The 21,702-nt window shown below is 49.5% G+C and overlaps 1 protein-coding gene across 1 annotated transcript in view; it reads left to right on the forward strand.

The window, feature by feature from the left end:
- The window catches only part of phf3 (PHD finger protein 3), a 172,685-nt gene that overhangs the window by 88,508 nt on the left and 62,475 nt on the right, over positions 1 to 21,702 (forward strand). Inside the window, 2 exon segments of the mRNA XM_038800669.1 lie at positions 18,111 to 18,276; positions 18,279 to 18,305. Of these exon segments, the coding sequence (XP_038656597.1) occupies positions 18,111 to 18,276; positions 18,279 to 18,305 (193 nt within the window).

Genomic DNA, 21,702 nt, shown 5'->3' on the forward strand with positions numbered 1-21,702 from the left:
TTTAAATTCAATTAGCACTCAGGAATACACAGAGATGTCTTTTGAGGCTATTTGAAAAGATAGACCTGGACTATCAGAACAATGCAAAATCTGGCTGTATTTCTTCAGGAACCTCTCAGCTTGCCTTCCAGCCAAATACTAAAATTGAACCTCAATACCTGACTGCTCGAACCCTTGGCTTTTCCCGTTGGGGTGCTGTATTTTTCTATGTTAACTGCATCACCTCACTGAGCTGGTTTCCTCTCACGAGTCCCGAAAGACGCTCTTGTTAGGAGAATTGGACATTCTGAATTCTCCCTCCGTGTACCCGAACAGGTGCCTGAGTGTAGCGGCTACGGGATTCTCACAGTAATTTCATTGCAGTGTTAATGTAAGCCTGCTTGTGACAATAATAAAGATTATTATTATTACAATGTCTCTAATTAACTACTCCGCAGAGAACCCTCTTGATATAAAGAAAAATCCATTTGCCCAATCTTTTCACGATGCTTTAATTGCACCTCTTTGGCTCCCAAAAAGCCGAACTGTATTGCCAGAATTTTTAAAAAAAGCAACATTGCTGCAATAAACTAGGCTTTCAACCCGTACTGCACCAGATACATATATTATGTAAGGATCCTGCCAAAAACAGTTCTGTTCTATTTCTTTTTTGATCTTGAAACGCCCTGCTGCAAGCTGTCATTTGCACTAGCCCAGGACTTCATTTTGATGCTCTTGTGGTAGAGCCTGTAATGTCAGTTTCATAGACTTGGCAAGCAGCCAATCAGTGGGTCTGAAATTCTGAGATATTGCTGTTCTCCCTTGCGATTGGGGGAGCCATTCAGAACCTTCCGGAAGAAAAGCGGGACATGTGAAGAGCTCCATTTTTTCCTGAGTTCTGTGAAAGACACTAGCAGGAAGCCCTTTGAAGTAATTCTCTCTCTGCCAGTCAATGTAAGGGGCTTCCAGCCAGACCCTTGGAAAACACTCCTATTTGAAAGATTGCTGGCAGTACTCAGACCTGTGAAGGAAACTACTTGTCTGAATGGCCTCGAGCAGGTTCTCCCACTAGATCTGTAACCGTTTAATCCTCTGATTGAATCCTTTTTCTTGGACAAGCTCATTGAAAGTAGAACATTACAGCGCAGTACAGGCCCTTCGGCCCTCGATGTTGTGCCTACCTGTGAAACCACTCTAAAGCCCAACTACACTATTCCCTTATCATCCATATGTTTATCCAATGGCCATTTAGATGCCCTTATTGTTGGCTAGTCCACTACTGTTGCAGGCAGGGCATTCCATGCCCTTACTACTCTGAGTAAAGAACCTATCTCTGACATCTGTCCTATATCTATCTCCCCTCAATTTAAAGCTATGTCCCCTCATGCTAGCCATCACCATCTGAGGAAAAAGGCTCTCACTGTCCACCCTATCTAATCCTCTGATCACCTTGTATGCCTCAATTAAGTCACCTCTTAACCTTCTCTCTAACGAAAACAGCCTCAAGTCCCTCAGCCTTTCCTCATAAGATCTTCCCTCCATACCAGGCAACATCCTGGTAAATCTCTGCACCCTTTCCAATGCTTGCACGTCCACACCCAGTCTGAGGACTCTCTTCATGAAACATCCAGAATCACTGCACAGTGATCAGACAAGCAGGAAAGACAAGATGACATAGAATCTGCGATAAACCCTCAGGTAGAAAACTCCAGTCCCATCTCAGGGAGATGGAGGCTCCATCTGGTGGTTGAAGGATAGAATTGCACTGACCTGAATGCTGTGTAAATGATTTCCTAGAGAGTCGTATTTGGAGAACACTGACGCCTACAGAGACTATAACTTCAGCAGTGAAGATTCATCTCAAACCTTTTACTTTTATTCCCATTATTTTATGATTTTTATTGAGTTTTGTTATACAAAACAAACTTAAATATGAACAAACAGTGGGGGTTAAAAGAGAAAATAGGAAGTAAAACTCTTCATACATAGATCAGCTTCAACTATTTACACAGATACATCATAGTTTTCCCTTTTTAAAAATTCTCTCCTTCATGGCTTGCAGTGGTGATTGTAGTCCCATGCGTTTCACTTCCCACCGGTTGTCCCTTTGCTTTTCCTCCTCTGGTTCAGGTTGTTGTTGAACCTGCCCCCCCCCCCCAAATCTCCACATTCTGACCCTTGGATGACAAATTTAACTTTCCCCATTGGGAGAAATTCCGACAGGCCATAAACCAGTCTGCAGCTTTGGGAGGTGCTGCTGACCACCCGCCAAGCAGTATTCTCCGGCGAGCGATTAAGGAGGCAAGGGCGTCGCCCTCCTCCCCAAGATAGATCTGGCTGTTCTGAGACTCCGAAGACCGCCTCTCTTGGGCATGGCTCCGTCTTCAATCCCCACCACCTTGGACATCACCTTGAAAAGGGCTGTCCAGAACCTGGAAAGTCTGGGACAAGACCAGAACATGTGGGCATGGTTGTCCGGGCTTCCTTGGCACAGTTAGCATTTCTCCTCCACCTCTGGGAAGAACCTGCTCATTCGGGTTCTGGTTAAGTGGGCCCTGTGTACCACTTTCAGTTGCAGTAGGGTTAGCCTTGCGCATGTGGAGGTGGAGTTAATTCTTTGCAGTGCTTCGCTCCAGAGTCCCCACCCTATTTCAAACCCTAGGTCCTCCTCCCACTTCTCCCTTGTTTTGTCCAATTGGGTGTTGGCCCCCTTAGCAGTTGCCCCCACATGTCACCACAGTTCCCTTTCCCCAAGATGTTCGCATCTAGCAGTTCCTCTAGCAATAATTGTCGTGGTGGTCGTGGGTACGTCTTTGTTTCCCCGTAGGAATTTTTTGAGTTGTAGGTACCTACATTTATTTCCCCCGTCAGCTGGAATCTTTCTGCCAGCCCTTTGACCGTTGTCAGTCTGTTGTTGGTGTAGAAGTCCCGAACTGCCAGCGTCGTCCCCCCCCCTCCCCGGTTGTAGCAGATGGGAGCTTTATCGGACATTTCAGTTAACCCAGAATGCTGTCGCAGTTGGTTCCATGACTGGAATGTTGCTCCCATCACTGCGCATGTTGAATACTTATTAGGTGGGGATGGGAGTGCCGCTGTGGATAGGGCCCTGGGGGAGGTCTCTCTGCAGGAGCCACCCTCCATAAGCACCCATTCGGCTTCTGGCTCCTTTATCCACCCCTTTACTCTGCGGTTGCTGCCATTTGTAATATTCCAGGGCTAGGTCACCCATGGATCTTCTTCTCTGCAATACCTTCTCTGGGACCCTTGCATTTCTTCTTCTTCTCTCCCCCCCCCCCCCCAAAACATAAAAACAGCATAATAAGTTTGCCCCACGAGTTGAAAAAGGCTTAATGTCGATCGGGATGATCTAAACAGTGAGAGGAACCTGGGTAATATGTTCATTCTGATCATCTGCACCCTCCATTTTGATCATTTGCATCCCCGCCAGGGAGAGTGTGAGTGTGTTCCATCTCTAAGTCCTTCTTAACGTTCTCCGTTAGGCTGGTCACGTTCCACTTGCAGATAGATCCCTGAACAGTCATGAACGATTTGGATTCCCAGATAGCAGAATTTGTGACTGGCCTGTTTAAATGGCAGCCCCTCCAGCTCTATCCTTCCCTCTATTGGGTTCACCGGTAAGATCTTGCTCAAGTTAAGTTTGTAACCTGAGAAGGTTCCATACTCTGTCAAGAGTGCCATGATTCCTTCCATGCTATTTCGTGGGACATAGATGTTAGAGGAGCAGTTCATCTGCACAGAGCGAGATTCTGTGCTCTCTGTCTCCCTTTCCAATCCTTTGCCGCCCTAAGCGTGAAGGCTAATGGTTCGATTGCTAGGGCGAACAGCAGTGGGGATAATGGGCATCCCTGCCTTGTGTCTCTATGCAGCCGGAAGTACTTAGAGCTGGTGGTATTTGTCTGTACTCTCGCCATGGGAGCATTGTACAGGAGTTTCACCCAGGCGGTGAACCCTGCTCCTAGCCTGAACCTTTCCAGTATCTTTGAGGTACTTCCATTCGACTCTGTCGAAGGCCTTTTCAGTGTTCAGGGAAACGATCACCTCTGATGTTCTCTCCCTGGATGGAGTCATAGTCATGTTCAGCAGGTGCCTGATGTTTGCGGTCTACCCTTGATAAAGCCCGTTTGGTGTTCTGCAACCAGCTCTGGTACACAGTCATCCTGCCTTTTGGTTAGGATTTTGGCCAGTATTTTTGAGTCTATGTTTACAATGAGATGGGTCTGTGGGAATTGCATTTATTTGGGTCTTTGTCTTTTTTAGGTATCAGCGAGATTGAGGCTTGTGCTAGCGTAGGCGACAGCATGCCCTCACCAGTGGGTCTGTGAACATCTCCCGTAGGTGTGGGGCCAGTGCTGTTGTGAATCTTTTGTTGAATCCGCTGGGAAACAGTCTGGTCCCAGGGCCTCCCTGCCTGCATGGAGCTAATACCCCCTCCCAGTCCTAGCGGTGCCTGTCCTCCACCACAACTGGCATATCCAGTCCATCAAGGAACTTGCTCATTCTTCCCCCTCTATCATCCTGCAGGGGGCTCCGAGGTGTACAGCCCCTGATAGAAGGCCTCAAATGTTTTGTTGACGTTGTCCGGTTCTGCTGCTAAGTTGCCTCTGCTGTCCTTGATCTGTGCTATTTCCCTCGTGGCTGCCTGGTAAGCCAGCAGGCGACTGGCTTTGGCTCTGAGCTCATTCAGGAGCCACGTGCCTGGCATAGTTGGTACACTGCTTTCCTCGTGGAGAGCGGGTCAAAGTCCACCTGTCGCTTTTTCTCTCCATCAGGAGCTCTATTGTCGGGACCTAGGAGTATCGCCAGTCTACTTCCCGTACGGAGTTGACTAGTTGTTGCCTAGCCACCCTTTCTTCACTATCTCTTTATGCTATATAAGCGATAACTTCACCCCTGATCAGAGCCTTCAGCGCCTCGCAGAATGTGAGTATGAGACATGAAAATGAAATGAAATGAAAATCACTTATTGTCATGAGTAGGCTTCAATGAAGTTACTGTGAAAAGCCCCTAGTCGCCACATTCCGGCGCCTGTCCGGGGAGGCTGGTACGGGAATCGAACCGTGCTGCTGGCCTGCTTCCTCTGCTTTAAAAGCCAGTGATATGGCCCAGTGACCTCCCTATTCTGGTTATTAGTAATATACTCATCCATGGCTTGTTAAAATTTTTCGCTAAAAGGCCAGGAGCTCCGTGTCCAACCTCCATGGGGTGGTTGGGTACGGCCTGTCTCCAAACTCACTTCCATGTAATGTGGAGCGTGGTCGGAGATTACAATTGTGGAGTATTCCGCCCTTACTAGCTCTGGAAGCATCGATTTTCCCCACTAAGAAGTTGATCCGTGAATAGACATTATGTATTTGGAGAAGAAGGGGAACTCCTTCTCCCCTGGGTGAGTGAACCGCCATGGATCCACTGCCCCTATCTGCTCCATGAATAGGTTGAGTTCCTTCTCCATGTTGGAGGTTCTTTCCCGTTTTTCGGGTTTGACCTGCGTGTCCGTGGGTCCTGTACACAGTTAAAATTCCCCCCCCCATGATCATTCGTTGCGTATCTATCGGGTTGCCGCCTCGACCGGTTCTCCTGATCCTCAACCTTTCCTCTCAGGTTGCCATGTGACGTGACCAGCCTTGCCACCTCTTTTTCCAATCCGGTAGCTCTGGTCCGTAACAGCCCCCTCCAGATTTTTAATCATTGCTCCTAGGTCTCCAGTTATTTTTTGGCTTTGTCCAGGGCCGCCTGCATGGTCGCCAGAGATTCAGCCACCCCACCCTTCACTGCAGCTTGTATGTCTGATTCTGTTTCCTCTCGGTGTTCCCTCAACTCTGAGAGGAATGTCCTCCATCCATCCCCTGGTGAGAGGGGGCTTCTCGTGCGGTGGGTCAGTTCCTCTCGCTCTGGCGAAGTCTGACTTTCGCCACCTCGTGCATTGGTCGGTTTAGCCGGTTATTATTTGTCCAGGCTTTTTCCACTTCTGGTCTCCACTCTTCCTCTGGACTGGCTGTTGTTCGGCATCTTTCTTTCTTTCTTCGTATTGTTAGTCGTGTGGGGGTGATTTGTATCGATTAAGGACGTTTATCAAGCAAGAAGTGCCTATTTTTCAGGTTCGTGGGAGGAGAGCCACCTGATGTGTGCCATCTCAGCACATCCCCATCACCGGAAGTTGAATTCCCGTTACTTTATGTTTATCTTGTTTGTGTGTGTGTCTGGATGGATGGTGGGACGGTTTTTGGGGAATAGGTGGACTAGTAGACCATTGTTCCAGTACTTCCATTATATGTTCATCTTTTACTCTTGTTATAAATGAATAGTTTGTTAATGTTTTATTTGTAAAATTGGTGCCTGTAACTCATTGGAGCAGTCAAGGGTTAAAGATCTCCGGAAAATACACAAATGACTAGTGATTCAGTAATGGTGGGATTCCAGGGTCTGGGGATGGCTGGAACTGTCCGCACATTCGTCCAGGGTATCGTAACAAATACAACATATCTGAAATTCCTACATTCAGCACACCAGCCAGCAGCATCCACATCCCATAAATGAATAAAATTAAATTGTGGAGAATATGGTACTCAAAATGTTCATAAATTTAAAACAATGACACCAACTTACAAGTGTAAAATTTGCCTGCACAATTATCTTTGTGTTTGAAATCTCTAGCCAATTGTCTGTTTGGAGACTTGCTCTCTTGTTCGTGGAGGTTGGGGGTGGGTTTAGATTTAGGGCATTCCTGCATCTAAAGCTCAGCATCGACAACCTGAAGGAAGAGACAACCATTTAGAATGCTGCAAGTCTACCACAACTTCCAAAATTTCCAAAATACTTTTTTTGTCCTCGGTTGAATATGTGGCAGCACATGTATGCCAAATGTGTATTTTTTTTGTTTGAGGACTTACTAAAACATTCAGCGTGCCAAACCTTCTACTTGGTACGCCTGTCCTAAACATTATAGTTTGATGATGGAAAACGTCTGGAACCAAGACCCATGGAAGCAGATTTAGGAGTGATTCATGCTTGGAAGTAGCTGAAAATTCTCTGCATGAATAAAACAAAACAACCGAGTATAAATGTCTGAACTATTGCTGAAAAAATAGGGTTTATAATCTATCAACAGCATATGTACTATTGCATGTACAATTAGTTGTGCTGCTTCTTGGTCCCAGAACCCAGACTTTGCTGCTTTTAGTTGCCACATAACAGGAAACTGGCCCTGCTCAATTCCTGCTTTAGCTTGTACTTTAGTTTTAACTTTTTGCCTGTGCTTTATTCCCCATTCAACTGCATCATTCCCGGGCCTGTGCTCTGGAATCTCTACTAGGATTATCATGGTATATTTATTGGGCTATCAAATTTAACACCTGCTCGACCTCTGCAGAAATCCAGAGAAGCCAAATACTTTCACCACAGAGGTGTTGACAAATGCAGCTAGTTTTAGCATGATGACTTGTATATCAAAACCCTGTATGAATCGGTCAAGTTTGCAGGTGACACAAAACTGGGGCAGCTGTCCATACAGTCAGGGACCTGTGGAAGGTATTAAATTAAATTCTGCAATTAGACAAATTAGTGAGAGATGGAATTCAATGCGGATAAATACAAGGAGTATTTAAATACAAGTGCAGGCCAGCATGCTAATGAGCAATCTGATGCACAGCATCAAGGCTTCAATACATTGCATAGTTGAAATTTGACTTGCAGCCATTAGCAACAATGGACCTTTCCATTATGTATTAATTAAAGAGGGGTAATTTCTGATTTTATAATCACATTTGTAGGGCAGGGGCTACATCCAAAGGTGTCACCCTTGAAATATGAAGAGCTGCAAACAGTTTTGTATATTGTTCTTTTAAGAACAACATTTAAAAAAAAAAAAATATTTTTGGGGGCTAGTTTTCCTCCTTCATCCTTTCTCGTTCTCTCTTGCCTGGGTCTGTCTCAAAATGCCTGAAGAAGCTTGTAGCAATAGTGATTGCTGGCAAATAAAACTGCCAAAGAGAATATGGAACAGAATAGCAGGGAACATTTCTGCTCTATGTCAATAGTGTAATGGAGGTTTCTTTGCATTCATCCGGATGACCAGTGTGGGCTTTGGTATAATATCTTGCCCGAAGGACTTATCTCAGACAATGTAACGTTACTGCTGCAGTACTGTACTGGAATTTTTATTCTTCCATTGGATGTGGATGTCGCTGGAAAGGCCAGCATTTATTGTCCATCTCTGCCCTTGAATTGAGAAGGTAGTTAGTTGTGAACAACTGCATCGAACAGGATGCCAGTGCGAGGTTCGAGAGGGATTTCCAGACATTGACTTAGCGACAGTGAACTCACCGTGATGTTCCAAGTGAGATGGTGTGTGATCCGGAGGGGAACTTGCAGGTCTCTGTGCACCTGCGCCTTTTCCTTCCAAGTGGTAGAAGAGGTCATGGTTTTGAAAGGTGTTGTTGGAGGAGCTTTGGTGAGTTGCTGCAGTGTATTTTGTATATGATACACAATGCTGCCACTTTGCATCAGTGGCGAAGGGAGTGAATGTTTATGATGGTGGTTGTGGTGGCTATCAAGCAGTTTGCTTTGTCCTGGATGGTATGGGGAGTGGGGTGGTGGTGGTCGGCAGACAAGTTACTTGCCTCAAACCTGCTCCTGTAGCCATATATATGACTGGTCAAGTTCAGTTTCTGGTCAATGGTAACTTCGCAGGATGTTGATGGTGGGGAATTCAACAATGGCAATACCATTGAATGTCTAGGGGAGTTGGTTAGATTTTGTGTTGTTGGGAGATGACCATTGCATGGTATTTGTGTAGCACCAATGTCACTTGCCACTTCTAAGCTGAAACATAATGTTTTCCAAAGAGAACATAGAACATACCGTGCAGAAGGAGGCCATTCGGCCCATCGAGTCTGCACCAATTCATTTAAGCCCTCACTTCCACCCTATCCCCGTAACTCAATAACCCCTCCTACCCTTTTTGGGCACTAAGGGCAACTTATCATGGCCAATCCACCTAACCAAACGTCTTTGTACTGTGGGAGAAAACCGGAGCACCCGGAGGAAACCTACACAGACACGGGGAGAACGTGCAGACTCCGCACGGACAGTGACCCAGTGGGGAATCGAATCAGGGACACTGGCTCTGTGAAGCCACAGTGCTCTCCACTTGTGCTACCGTGCTGCCCACTGGAAAATCTCAGCAGGTCAGGCAGCATCTGTAGCGAGAGAAAAGAGCTAATGTTTTGAGTCCAGATGACCCGTTGTCAAAGCGAAAGAGGGAGGAAGTGGGAAATATTTATACTGTGGAGTGAGAATGAAAGATGAGTCATAGCCACAGACACCCAGGGCAACGGGGTACTAATAGCCACAGAAAGCAAGGGTAAAGAGAGCTAATGGCAGTCCCCAGAGAGAACAAAAGGTGTGAAAGGTCAAACAGCAGAGAAACTAACATCAGATGTGAGGAGAGTGAGGGGGGGGGGGGGGGAAGGGGAAGCAAAGGGGAGAAAGGGTAAGGAAAAGTAGATAATATGGGAGGGGGGGTAAATATATATAAAGAAAGACGAGAGAGGACTTCCGGTTGCGGCTATGACCAGCTAAGTCGCACGTTTGGCTGCTCCTGCTACAAAGGTGTTTTCGGGCCGATTGGAGGGCCCCAACGGCGCTGTAAGGACAAATCCCGGTGGGGGAAGGCTCCCTGAAGAGAACCAGACCAACTTTATGGTCGGTACCCGGAGTGGGGTGGTAAAGAAAGCTACAGCAGCTCCCAAAAAAAAGCGGGGGAAGAAGACCAAAATGGCGGCCGGTGGTGCACCCGAGGAATGGAGGAAATGGGCGGAGGAGCAGCAGGCCGCTCTCCTGCGCTTCTTTACGGAGCTGAAAATGGAGCTCTTGGAGTCAATGAATGCGACGACCACCAGGCTGATGGGAGCCCAGGCGACCCAAGAGGCGTCGATTCGGGAGCTGCAACAGGAGATGACTGCGAGGGAGGAGGAGGCCACGGTCCTCGTGGGAAAGGTGGAGGTGCACGAGGCACTCCACCTGAAATGGCAGAGCCGTTTTGAGGAGCTGGATACCCGAATGAGGCGGAAGAACCTGAGGATCTTGGGCCTGGCAGAAGGCCTGGAGGGGTCAGACCTCCCGGGGTATGTAGCAGAAATGCTGAGCTCCCTGATGGGGGCAGGGGCCGTCCCTTCGCCCCTGGAGCTGGAAGAGGCCTACAGGGTCATGGCTAGGAGGCCAAGAGCAAATGAGCCCCCGAGGGCGGTGCTGGTGCGGTTCCAGCGACTCAGCGACCGTGAGAGAGTGCTGGAGTGGGCCAAGAGGGAAAGGAGCAGCAAGTGGGAGAATTCGACGGTGAGGGTCTACCAGGACTGGAGCGCGGAGGTGGCAAAGCGGCGGGCCCGGTACAACCGGACGAAGGCGGTGCTACATGCAAAACGGATCAGGTTCGGAATGCTGCAGCCAGCGCGCTTGTGGGTCACCTACGAGAACCAACACCACTATTTTGAGTCCCCAGAGGAGGCGTGGGCCTTTGTACAGGAAGAGAAACTGGACTCAAATTAGACGCAGGGGATACTTGGCGGCCGTAGCCGCTCGGGTACTTTCAGCTGAATTCTTTGTTTGGATTTTGAACTCTTGCTGTGGTTTTTCTTCTGATGTTTTTTCCCCCTTTGCCAACTTCCCTTAGTTATTGTTATTGTGGTTATTCATGGTTATTTATGGTTATTTATGCTGTTTGGTAGAGGGCGACTGTTAAGCACAATGTTATTTGTTATTTATCTGTTATTTATAATGTTAAGTTGGGGAGGTGGGACGGGGGGGGAGAGCAGATCGGGGATATGGGCTCCTAGGGGGGGTTCTTTTACAGGCATGGACGGGGACGGGGGTGGAACTGAAGATGGCGGGGTGGGGTGTGGCAGGGGGCGAAAGCGCGGGCTTTCCTCTGTTTTCCCGCGCGCGGGGCAGAGGAGGGGGGAGGGGAGGAGTGCGGGGCGTGGCTAGCAATGGCGACCTTTCCCGCGCTGGAGCGGGGCCAGGGAGGAGTGGCAAGGGGGGGGAGGCCCCCCCCCCCGAGCCGGGAGGAGTCGGAGTGTGGCAGGAGCAGCCGGGTCAGCGTGAACCAGCTGACTTACGGGAGTACGATGGAGGGTACATCGCGGCTAGGAGGGGTCCTAGCCTGGGGGGGGAGAGAGGGGGGTTAGGGAGGGACACCGGGTTGCTGCTGAAAAGACCAGAAACGGGAAGTGGAGGACTGGAGAGGTGGGGGGAGGGAGACAGCGCCATGGGGAGCGGGTCAGAAGGGGAGGGTCGACCCGGGGCGAGCAGGGAACAGGACATGGCTAATCGGCAGGGGAGGGGGGCGGGTCGTCCCGCGACCCGGCTGATCACTTGGAACGTGAGGGGGTTGAATGGGCCGGTCAAGAGATCAAGGGTATTCTCACACCTGAAGGGACTGAAGGCTGATGTAGCAATGTTACAGGAGACCCATTTGAAGGTAGTGGACCAGGTTCGCCTGAGAAGGGGGTGGGTGGGACAGGTGTTCCACTCTGGATTGGACGCAAAGAACCGGGGGGTGGCGATTCTGGTGGGAAAGAGGGTGTCGTTCGTGGCGGAGGAGGTGGTGGCGGATAAGGAGGGTAGGTATGTGATGGTGAAGGGTAAGCTGCAGGGGGAGAAAGTGGTGATGGTCAACGTATATGCCCCGAACTGGGATGACGCGGGTTTTATGAGGCGCCTATTGGGCCTCATTCCGGGACTGGAGGCAGGGGGCTTGATCATGGGGGGGGACTTTAACACAGTGCTGGACCCCGGGCTAGACAGATCGAGTTCAAGGACCAATAGGAGGCCGGCAGCGGCAGAAGTGCTGAGGGGGTACATGGAGCAGATGGGAGGAGTAGACCCATGGAGGTTTGGTAGGCCGAGGGCGAGGGAGTATTCCTTTTTCTCCCACGTCCATAGAGTGTACTCCAGAATCGATTTCTTCGTGTTGAGCAGGGGGCTGATCCCGAGGGTACGGGAAGCTGAGTACTCGGCCATTGCGATCTCTGATCATGCACCACATTGGGTGGATGTGGAAATGGGGGAGGCGCGGGACCAGCGCCCGCTGTGGCGGCTGGATGTGGGGCTGTTAGCGGACGACGAGGTGTGTAAAAGGGTCCGGAAGAGCATCGAGAGCTATCTGGACTTGAATGACACGGGTGAGGTGCAGGTGGGGATGGTCTGGGAGGCCCTGAAGGCAGTGATCAGGGGAGAGCTGATCTCCATAAGGGCGCACAGAGAAAGAAAGGAGAGGCAGGAGAGGGAGAGGCTGGTGGGGGAGCTATTGGAAGTGGATAGGAGATATGCGGAGGCACCAGAGGAGGGGCTGCTGGGAGAACGGCGCAGCCTGCAGGTCAAGTTCGACCTGCTGACCACCAGGAAGGCAGAGACGCAGTGGAGAAGGGCACAGGGCGCGGTCTATGAGTATGGGGAAAAGGCGAGCAGGATGCTGGCACACCAGCTTCGCAAACGAGATGCGGCTAGGGAGATTGGGGGAGTGAAGGAGAGGGGCGGGAAGGTAGTGCAGAAGGGGCAAGAAGTGAACGGGGTCTTCAGGGATTTTTACAAGGAGTTGTATCGGTCTGAGCCGCCGACGAGGAGAGGGGGAATGGAGGACTTCCTAAACAAATTGAGGTTCCCAAGGGTCCAGGAGGGGCTGGTAGAAGGGCTGGGGGCGCCAATAGGGCTAGAGGAGCTAGTCAAGGGAATAGGTCAGATGCAAGCGGGGAAGGCGCCGGGGCCAGATGGGTTCCCGGTGGAATTCTATAAGAAAAATGTGGACTTGGTGGGACCGGTACTGGTACGAGTCTTTAATGAGGCGCGAGAGGGGGGGTTCTGCCCCCGACAATGTCGCAGGCTCTGATTTCCCTGATATTGAAGCGGGATAAAGACCCCGTGCAGTGCGGGTCCTACAGGCCTATCTCGCTTCTGAACGCGGATGCCAAGTTGCTGGCAAAGATCCTGGCAGCTAGAATAGAGGATTGTGTGCCAGGGGTAATCCATGAGGACCAGACGGGGTTCGTGAAGGGGCGGCAGCTCAACACGAACGTGCGGAGATTGCTGAATGTAATTATGATGCCGGCAGTGGAGGGGGAGGCTGAGATAGTGGTAGCGCTGGACGCGGAGAAGGCATTCGATAGGGTGGAGTGGGAGTACCTGTGGGAGACGTTGGAACGGTTTGGGTTTGGGGAAGGGTTTATTAAGTGGGTGAAGTTGCTCTACTCGGCCCCGACGGCGAGTGTAGTGACAAACGGGAGGAGGTCGGAGTATTTCGGGCTCCACCGAGAGACTAGGCAGGGATGTCCTCTATCCCCCCTACTTTTCGCACTGGCGATTGAACCGTTGGCGATGGCACTGAGGGGTTCAGGGGGGTGGAGAGGACTGACTAGGGGAGGGGAGGAACATCGAGTATCGCTGTATGCGGATGATCTACTGCTGTACGTGGCAGACCCAGAAGGGGGAATGCCGGAGATAATGGAACTATTAGCAGAGTTTGGGGACTTTTCGGGGTACAAACTAAATTTGGGCAAAAGCGAGGTTTTTGTGATACACCCGGGGGACCAGGGAGAGGGTATTGGGAGACTCCCCTTCAAGCGAGCAGGAAAGAGCTTTAGGTACTTAGGGGTGCAGGTGGCAAGGAACTGGGGGACCCTCCACAAGTTGAACTTTTCCAGGCTGGTGGAACAGATGGAGGAGGAATTTAAGAGGTGGGACATGGTACCGTTGTCGCTGGCGGGGAGGGTGCAGTCAATCAAAATGACGGTCCTCCCAAGGTTCTTGTTTTTATTTCAGTGCTTGCCCATCTTCCTCACTAGGGCCTTCTTCAAAAAGGTGACGAGTAGCATCATGAGCTACGTGTGGGCGCATGGCACCCCAAGGGTGAGGAGGGTCTTTTTGGAGCGGAGTAGGGACAGTGGAGGGCTGGCACTACCCAATCTTTCGGGGTACTACTGGGCGGCAAATGTGTCAATGGTGCGCAAGTGGATGATGGAAGGGGAGGGGGCAGCTTGGAAACGAATGGAGAGGGCGTCCTGTGGCAACACAAGCCTGGGGGCCCTAGTAACGGCACCATGGCCGCTCCCCCCCACGAGGTACACCACGAGCCCGGTGGTGGCGGCCACCCTCAAGATATGGGGGCAGTGGAGGCGACATAGGGGGGAAATGGGAGGTCTGTTGGCGGCGCCAATAAGAGGGAACCATAGATTCATCCCGGGGAACATCGACGGGGGATTTCAGAGCTGGTACAGGGTGGGCATACGGCAGCTGAAGGACCTGTTTATAGAGGGGAGGTTTGCGAGCCTGGGAGGGCTGGAGGAGAAGTTTGAGCTCCCCCCGGGAAACATGTTCAGGTATTTACAAGTGAAGGCATTTGCTAGGCGGCAGGTGGAGGGGTTTCCCCTGCTCCCCAGTAAGGGGGCGAGTGATAGGGTGCTCTCGGGGGTCTGGGTCGGAGGGGGGAAGATATCAGACATCTACAAGATAATGCAGGAGGCGGAAGAAGCATCAGGGGAGGAGCTGAAAGCCAAGTGGGAAGGGGAGCTGGGAGAGCAGATAGAAGACGGGACGTGGGCGGATGCACTGGAGAAGGTCAATTCTTCCTCCTCGTGTGCGAGGCTGAGCCTCATTCAATTTAAGGTGCTGCATAGAGCTCACATGACGGGGACAAGGATGAGCCGGTTCTTTGGGGGTGAGGACAGGTGTGTCAGATGTCTGGGAAGCCCAGCGAACCATGTGCATATGTTCTGGGCATGTCCGGTGCTGGAAGGGTTCTGGAAGGGGGTGGCAAGGACGGTGTCGAAGGTGGTGGGGTCCAGGGTCAAACCAGGATGGGGGCTTGCGATCTTTGGGGTCGGGGTAGAACCGGGGGTACAGGAGGCTAGGGAGGCCGGAATACTGGCCTTTGCGTCCCTAGTGGCTCGACGAAGGATATTAATTCAATGGAAGGACGCGAGGCCTCCAAGCGTTGAAACTTGGATTAACGATATGGCTAGCTATATTCAGCTAGAAAGGATCAAATTTGCCCTGAGAGGGTCGGTACAGGGATTCTCCAGGCGGTGGCAACCTTTCCTTGACTTTTTAGATCAGAGGTAGACGTTCGGGGTCGTGGCAGCAGCAACCCGGGAGAGGGGGGGGGGGGAGGGAAGGGGGGGGGAGGGGAGGGGAGGGGGGGGGGGGGAGGGGAGGGGGGGAGGGGAGGGGGGGGGAGGGAGGGGGGGAGGGGGGGAGGGGAGGGGGGGGGGGGAGGGGAGGGGGGGAGGGGAGGGGGGGAGGGGAGGGGGGGGGAGGGAGGGAGGGAGGGGGGGGGAGGGGAGGGGGGGAGGGGAGGGGGGGGGAGGGAGGGAGGGGGGGGGAGGGGAGGGGAGGGGGGGGAGGGGAGGGGGGGGGGAGGGAGGGAGGGGGGGGGAGGGGAGGGGAGGGGGGGGAGGGGAGGGGGGGGGGGGGGAGGGGAGGGGAGGGGGGGGAGGGGAGGGGGGGGGAGGGAGGGGAGGGGGGAGGGGAGGGGAGGGGGGGGGGAGGGGAGGGGAGGGGGGGAGGGAGGGGAGGGGGGGGGGAGGCGAGGGGGGGGGGGGGGGGGAGAGGGAGGGAGGGGAGGGGAGGGAGGGGGGGGAGGGGGGGGGAGGGAGGGAGGGGGGGGAGGGGAGGGGAGGGGGGGGAGGGGAGGGGGGGGGAGGGAGGGAGGGGGGGGGAGGGGAGGGGAGGGGGGGGAGGGGAGGGGGGGGGGGGGGGGAGGGGAGGGGAGGGGGGGGAGGGGAGGGGGGGGGAGGGGAGGGGAGGGGGGAGGGGAGGGGAGGGGGGGGGGAGGGGAGGGGAGGGGGGGAGGGAGGGGAGGGGGGGGGGAGGAGAGGGGGGGGGGGGGGGAGAGGGAGGGAGGGGAGGGGAGGGAGGGGGGGGAGGGGGGGGGCAGCAAGGGTCGTGGGGGGACATGCACGACTGTAACGCGGGCAAGTCTGCTCGCTGCTCATGTCTGAAACTGTAGGCTGCCTTGTTTGTTAAGGTTGCCTGGGGGGGGGGGACTGGTGCGCGCGAGAGGGCGGGCGAGGGAGGGACATTTGCCTAGAGGGATTGTGTTGTAAATAATTTAAAAAATTAGTAGGGGTAAATGTTTGTATGGAAAAACTCTTTCAATAAAAATTATTTAAAAAAAAAGAAAGACGAGAGAGAAATGGTAAAAGACGGTTCAAATGAAATGGGATGAAAACAAATGGGTCGAGATGGGGTAGAGCTAATCATCTGAAGTTGCTGTATTCGATGTTGAGACCGCATGGTTGTAGTGTGCCTAACCGGGAGATGAAATGTTGTTCCTCCAGTTTGCGATGCGCTTCACTGGAACATTGCAGCAGGCCAAGGACAGACATGTGGACATGTGAGCAGGGTCTTTTGTTAAAATGGCAAGCAACGGGAAGGTCATGGTCCTGAATGCGCACAGGCCGAAGGCGCTCAGCAAAGCGATCACCCAGTCGGCATTTGGTGTCTCCGATATGGAGGAGCCACATTGGGAGCAGCGAATGCAATAGACCAATGTTCTCATAATGTTGTCCAGGTCTTTGCTGCATATGAACATGGACTTCTTCAGTATCTCCGGCATTGCCAATTGGAGTGAACCCTCTGCAATTGCCAATTTCTGACTTTGTTAGAGAAAAGACCATTGGTGGAGCAGCTGAAGATGGTAGGACATTTCCCTGTGGAATATCAGCCTAGAAAGATCATATGCTTAGGTTAGGGCTTCAACTGCAAGATTTTGATTTGAAACAGCGTGCAAATACCGAAGCTATGCTCCTATTTATATTAACACTACTTCCTGATATGCCGAGCCTCAATTTAGCTTTTTTAGCTTGATTAGATGTCCGCTTATTTATTTCATTTGGAATGATTTTTTTCTCATTGAAATAAAGGAGATGTGAATACCAACGGAAAGATTTGATCTTAAATTCATTCATGAGTCAGAGGGTTGAAGTCTCTTTTTGAATTAATCAAAGTTTCTCTTGGCCAGAACTACCCGATTTGTTTTGTAAGATGTCAAACCGCAGTCTTACTCTTGAGAAGACTCTCAATAACTTGCATTGCTTACATTTGTAAATTTGTGAGCATTTTACCTGTCTTTTAAGCTAAACTCCAATTCTTTGAGAGCTCTAAAGAATGATCAGTCCTCCATAAATTACTGCAGAATTTATAATTTCTTGCATTAACGTAGTTTTTTTGTCATTTCAAATAATTTGTGTAGTGTTGTCAGTCTCATTGATTTTTTTAAAAAGCTTTTCCATTTATCAATGATGGGTAGTGTCACTGGTGGTTAATATAATCAAATTAGTAGAAAGTCAACCAGTTTCTAAGCTCTTGGCTGAGTGCAAACCCACATTTTTAATTTGAAGTAATGCAGTGGCCATCTTTTTGTTTCTAAATTGATGCTATTGATCAACGTGCTTTAGAATGAAGATATGAAGAGTGAGTCACTGAATTTGACACTTGCTACGATGAGTGACATCTTTTCTGAAATATAGATGTGTGGGAAGAGTCAATTTTAGGTGAAATGTTCCATAATTATCTGCAATAATTACCAATCTCATCACTACTTAATTGGGAGAGTATTACTCATTTGTACTAGTACCATTCTTGTGAATGAGGTAACCTATGCGGTGTTAAACTGAACAGATAAACTAGGGGTGAACTTCAAACAGAGATTCATACCATCAAAGGGCGAACACGTATTAGAGGACTTTGTATTGATCTCCACTCCTACATCCAAGGTTTGTTGCGCGTCTCATTGAGAATATTCAGTTTTGAAAAATACCTTGTGTGCCTCTTTCAAATCAAGTCTGCTTCAATAAATTAGTGATTAAAATATTGGAAATTAAGTTGCTTGGATGTCTGACTGGATCTAATGGCAAGATGTAATTTGCACGAAACATATGATTTTGACCCATGATCAACTGGTAGGAAAATTGAAGCCAGTAGATTGTGACGTAATGTTAGTTGTTATTGTGGTTATGGTATAATGTTGGTTAAAATGGAATAATAAGTATTGAAAATTAGCAAGTAGAGATGCTAAATATTTCATGCAAGTAATTGGATTTATTCTGAGATCATGTTCCTAGGTCTCCGGTATGAGAACTGGTTCTACTGACTCGAAGGATTCGGAGACCAAGGATGTGAAAAAAGCACCTTTAGGAAATGACCGTCTTGCAGGACAAATAACAGGAACATCAGAGGCATCTGAACACAAAAAAAGCAAACTGCTGAAAGACCTTGCAGCCAGCCGGCTTGGTCAGGAGACAAGCTTACAAAATTAGGTGCGTGAAAATGATTGAGCAGATCAGAACAATTACTAAATGGAGAAAAGAAAATGTAAATATTGTTACTTAGGTGAACATCTTTAATAAAAATGCCAAATCAATCCTATCTGTCATCTCCCTACTCTCAATCCCGTCTTTGTGTCAAAATTGTTTCATGTTCTAACTTTTCCAGTCCTCAACAAATCTGTTTTTCCTTTCTTCACAATCTGGGTGCCTTTAAGACAGAGATAGAGAGATTCTTGAATAATAAGGGGATCGGGTTATGGGGAGAAGGGGGGTGAAAAACATATCAGCCATGATTGAATGGCAGAGCAGACTCGATGGGCCAAATGGCCTAATTCTGCTCCTGTGTCTTATGGTCATCCGCACCCTCAGTGCAATCACATTCTTCCTATAGTGAGGTGACCAGAACTGCGCACAGTTCTCCAGCTGTGATCTAACCAATGCTTTGTAAAGTGTTAGGTCCCAACATATCCTCTGCTCTTATAATCTATACTACTGATAAAGGCACGTTTCCTGTATGCCTTCTTATCTACTCTATTAACCTGTCCTGCCTTTGGGGGTTTGTGGACAAGCATCCTAGGATCCCTCTGTTCCTCTGAGCTTCCTAGTGTCCTGCCACTCGGAGTACTCCCCTATTTTGTTACTCCTTCCAAAGTGCATAATCTTGCATATTTCAGGATTAAATTCATGTAACCTACCCGTCTATATCTTCCTGCAGCCCATGACCTTCTTTCTCACTATTGACCACCCTGCTAATCTTTGTGTTATCCGCAAACTAACTTATCAGCCCTCCCAACATTCTCATCTGTACCGTTTTTATATATACATAGTCACACGACCTTCTACCAACACCCTGTCTCATAACATGAAGCCAGTTTTGGATCCAACTTATTAAGTTACCCTGGGTCCCACGTGCTTTTGCCGCCTTTATCGATAATCTCCCATGTGGGACCTTGTCAAAGGCTTTGCTGAAATCCATATAAATGACATCAACTGCCTACTTCATCTACACACCCGATCACTAGCTCTCAAAATTCAATCAAATTTGTTGAGCATGACATCTCTCTGACAAAATCATGTTGACTACCCCTGATCAAACCGTGCCTCTCCAAATAGAGTTTCAATCTCCTTCTGAATTTTCTCCAAAGGTTTCTCCTGGCACTGCTGTGAGACTCACATCTGTAATTCCCTGGTTTATCTCTACCACCCTGTCTGAAAAATGTAACCACATTAGCTATCCTCCAATCCTCTGGCACCTCAATCTGGCAAGAGCGGAATTAAAAATTTTGTTCAGAGCCTCTGTAATTTCCTCTCTTGCCTTCCACAGCAGCCTGGGATACAACTTGGACATGGGGATTTAAACCTGCCAAAACCTCCTCATGTGAGAAAGATATAACGTTCAATACCCTACCAATGAGTTCTGACTCCACCCACCATATTGCTCCATTGGTCCCTGATAGGTGTTATTCTTTCCCGTTATTCTCTTCCCCATAGTATATTTATAGAATGTCCACTGCTCTGCTGTGGATTTTCCCTCAAGAAGCTTTTCCCCATCTATCTTGGTCAGATCCTTTCTTATTTTAATAAAATCTACCGTTCTCCAATCCAAAACCGTTTTTTTTTTTTTGAAGACTCCACCTTTTCCTCCTTTTCCATATCAAACCTAAATCATTCTGTGTTATGGTTGCTATCACTAAAATGCCCCACACTACCTCAAACACCTGTCCGTCTTCTTTCCCCAGAATCAGATCCAGGCACTGCTCCGTTCCTTGTTGTACGTTCTACATATTGACATAAAAAGCTCTCATGAACACATTTCAAGAAAGCTGCCCCCTCTAAATCCTTTCCACTATATCTACCCTAATTAATATTGAGGAAGTTGAAATCCCTTATAATTACCCTATCATTTTTACACACCTCAGTGAATTGTCTGCATATTTACTCTATCGTCTGCTGACTGTGGGTCTATAAATACACTCCCAGCAATGTGACTGCCCCCTTGTTATTCCTACGTTCTACCCACAAAGCCTCATTTGAAGACCCTTCCAAGATATCATCCCTCCTTACTGTAGTGACTGACTCCTCAATTAATATGCGACAGCACTCTTCTCTTTTCCACCCTCCCTTGTCTCGTCTGAAGATCTACACCCTGAAATGGCGCGTTCCCAGTCCTGCCCCTCCCTCAGCCACATCTTTGTGATGGCAACAATATCATAACTCCACATGTGCCCTTACCTCAGCAGTCCTACCGAAAACTCCTAGCACTCCTAGGCCATCCAGCCCTGCCTTACTCCCTTGGAACTCAACGTGGCTGAACTCCCTCTGTCTTGGTTCCTTTACTGTGGTATGTTGTGGCTTTATTGTACTAAAGCTCTGTGTCCTCTTACCCTGCCAAACTAGTTTAAACACCTCCAACAGCTCTAGCAAACCCACCTGCAAAGATGCTGGTCCCACTCTGGTTCAGGTGCATTTCATTCTGTTGTACACGTAGAGTTCCTTGAAGAACCTGCACCCTAATCACCGTCCAAAATGGAAAGCCGATTTGAGAGCGGGACGCCAGAGCATTCCTGCACTACCTGTCTGATTCTCTGGACTGTCTGATAGTCACCCTTCTTTCCTTCTGTTCCTTGAGCTGCGGTGTGACCACCTCTCCAAATGTGCTACCCACACAACTCTCAGTCTTGCGGATCTCCTCTCGTTCATTACATTCTAAAGAATACAGATCCAGTCTCAATCTCTACTCTGTAGGACAGTCCTGCCACCCCAGGAATTAGACAAGCAAGGTCCTACAAACAGCAATGTGCTAATATACAGATTTTGTGTTTGTGACATTGATAGTGGGATAAATATTAGCAGGGCAGCAGGGAGAACCTCCCTGATCTTCTTAAAAATGGTCTTCAAAAGACATATTTTCTTCCACCCGAGTGAGTAAACTTGTTTTAACACCTCATTCAAAAGGCAGCACCTCCAATAGTGCAGCACTTCATAGGTACTGCACCAGAGTATCTGCAAAAATCTTGTGCTCAAGTCTTTGGACTAGGATTGAATTCATAACCTTCTGACTCAGCCAAGAGTGTTACCACTGAGTTACGTGTCCACTCACTAAGCCGCTTCAAATCCCCTTGAAGCCTCCTTGCATCCTCCTCACAACTTACATTCTCATCTGCTTTAGTGTCATCGGCAAATATTACATTTGGTTCCCACATCCAAATCAATTCTATACATTGCGAACAGCTGTGACCCCGGTGCTGATCCTGGCTGTTTTCCTGTAATAACAGCCTGCCATCCCGCCAATGACCCTTTATTCCTAATGTTTTCTGCCTGCTAACCAATTTTTATCCCAAATGCTATAATTTTGTTTATTAACCTGTGTGGGACCAAATCATAAACC

The sequence above is a fragment of the Scyliorhinus canicula genome, chromosome 6, assembly GCF_902713615.1.
Source record: "Scyliorhinus canicula chromosome 6, sScyCan1.1, whole genome shotgun sequence".
Taxonomy (NCBI): domain Eukaryota; kingdom Metazoa; phylum Chordata; class Chondrichthyes; order Carcharhiniformes; family Scyliorhinidae; genus Scyliorhinus; species Scyliorhinus canicula.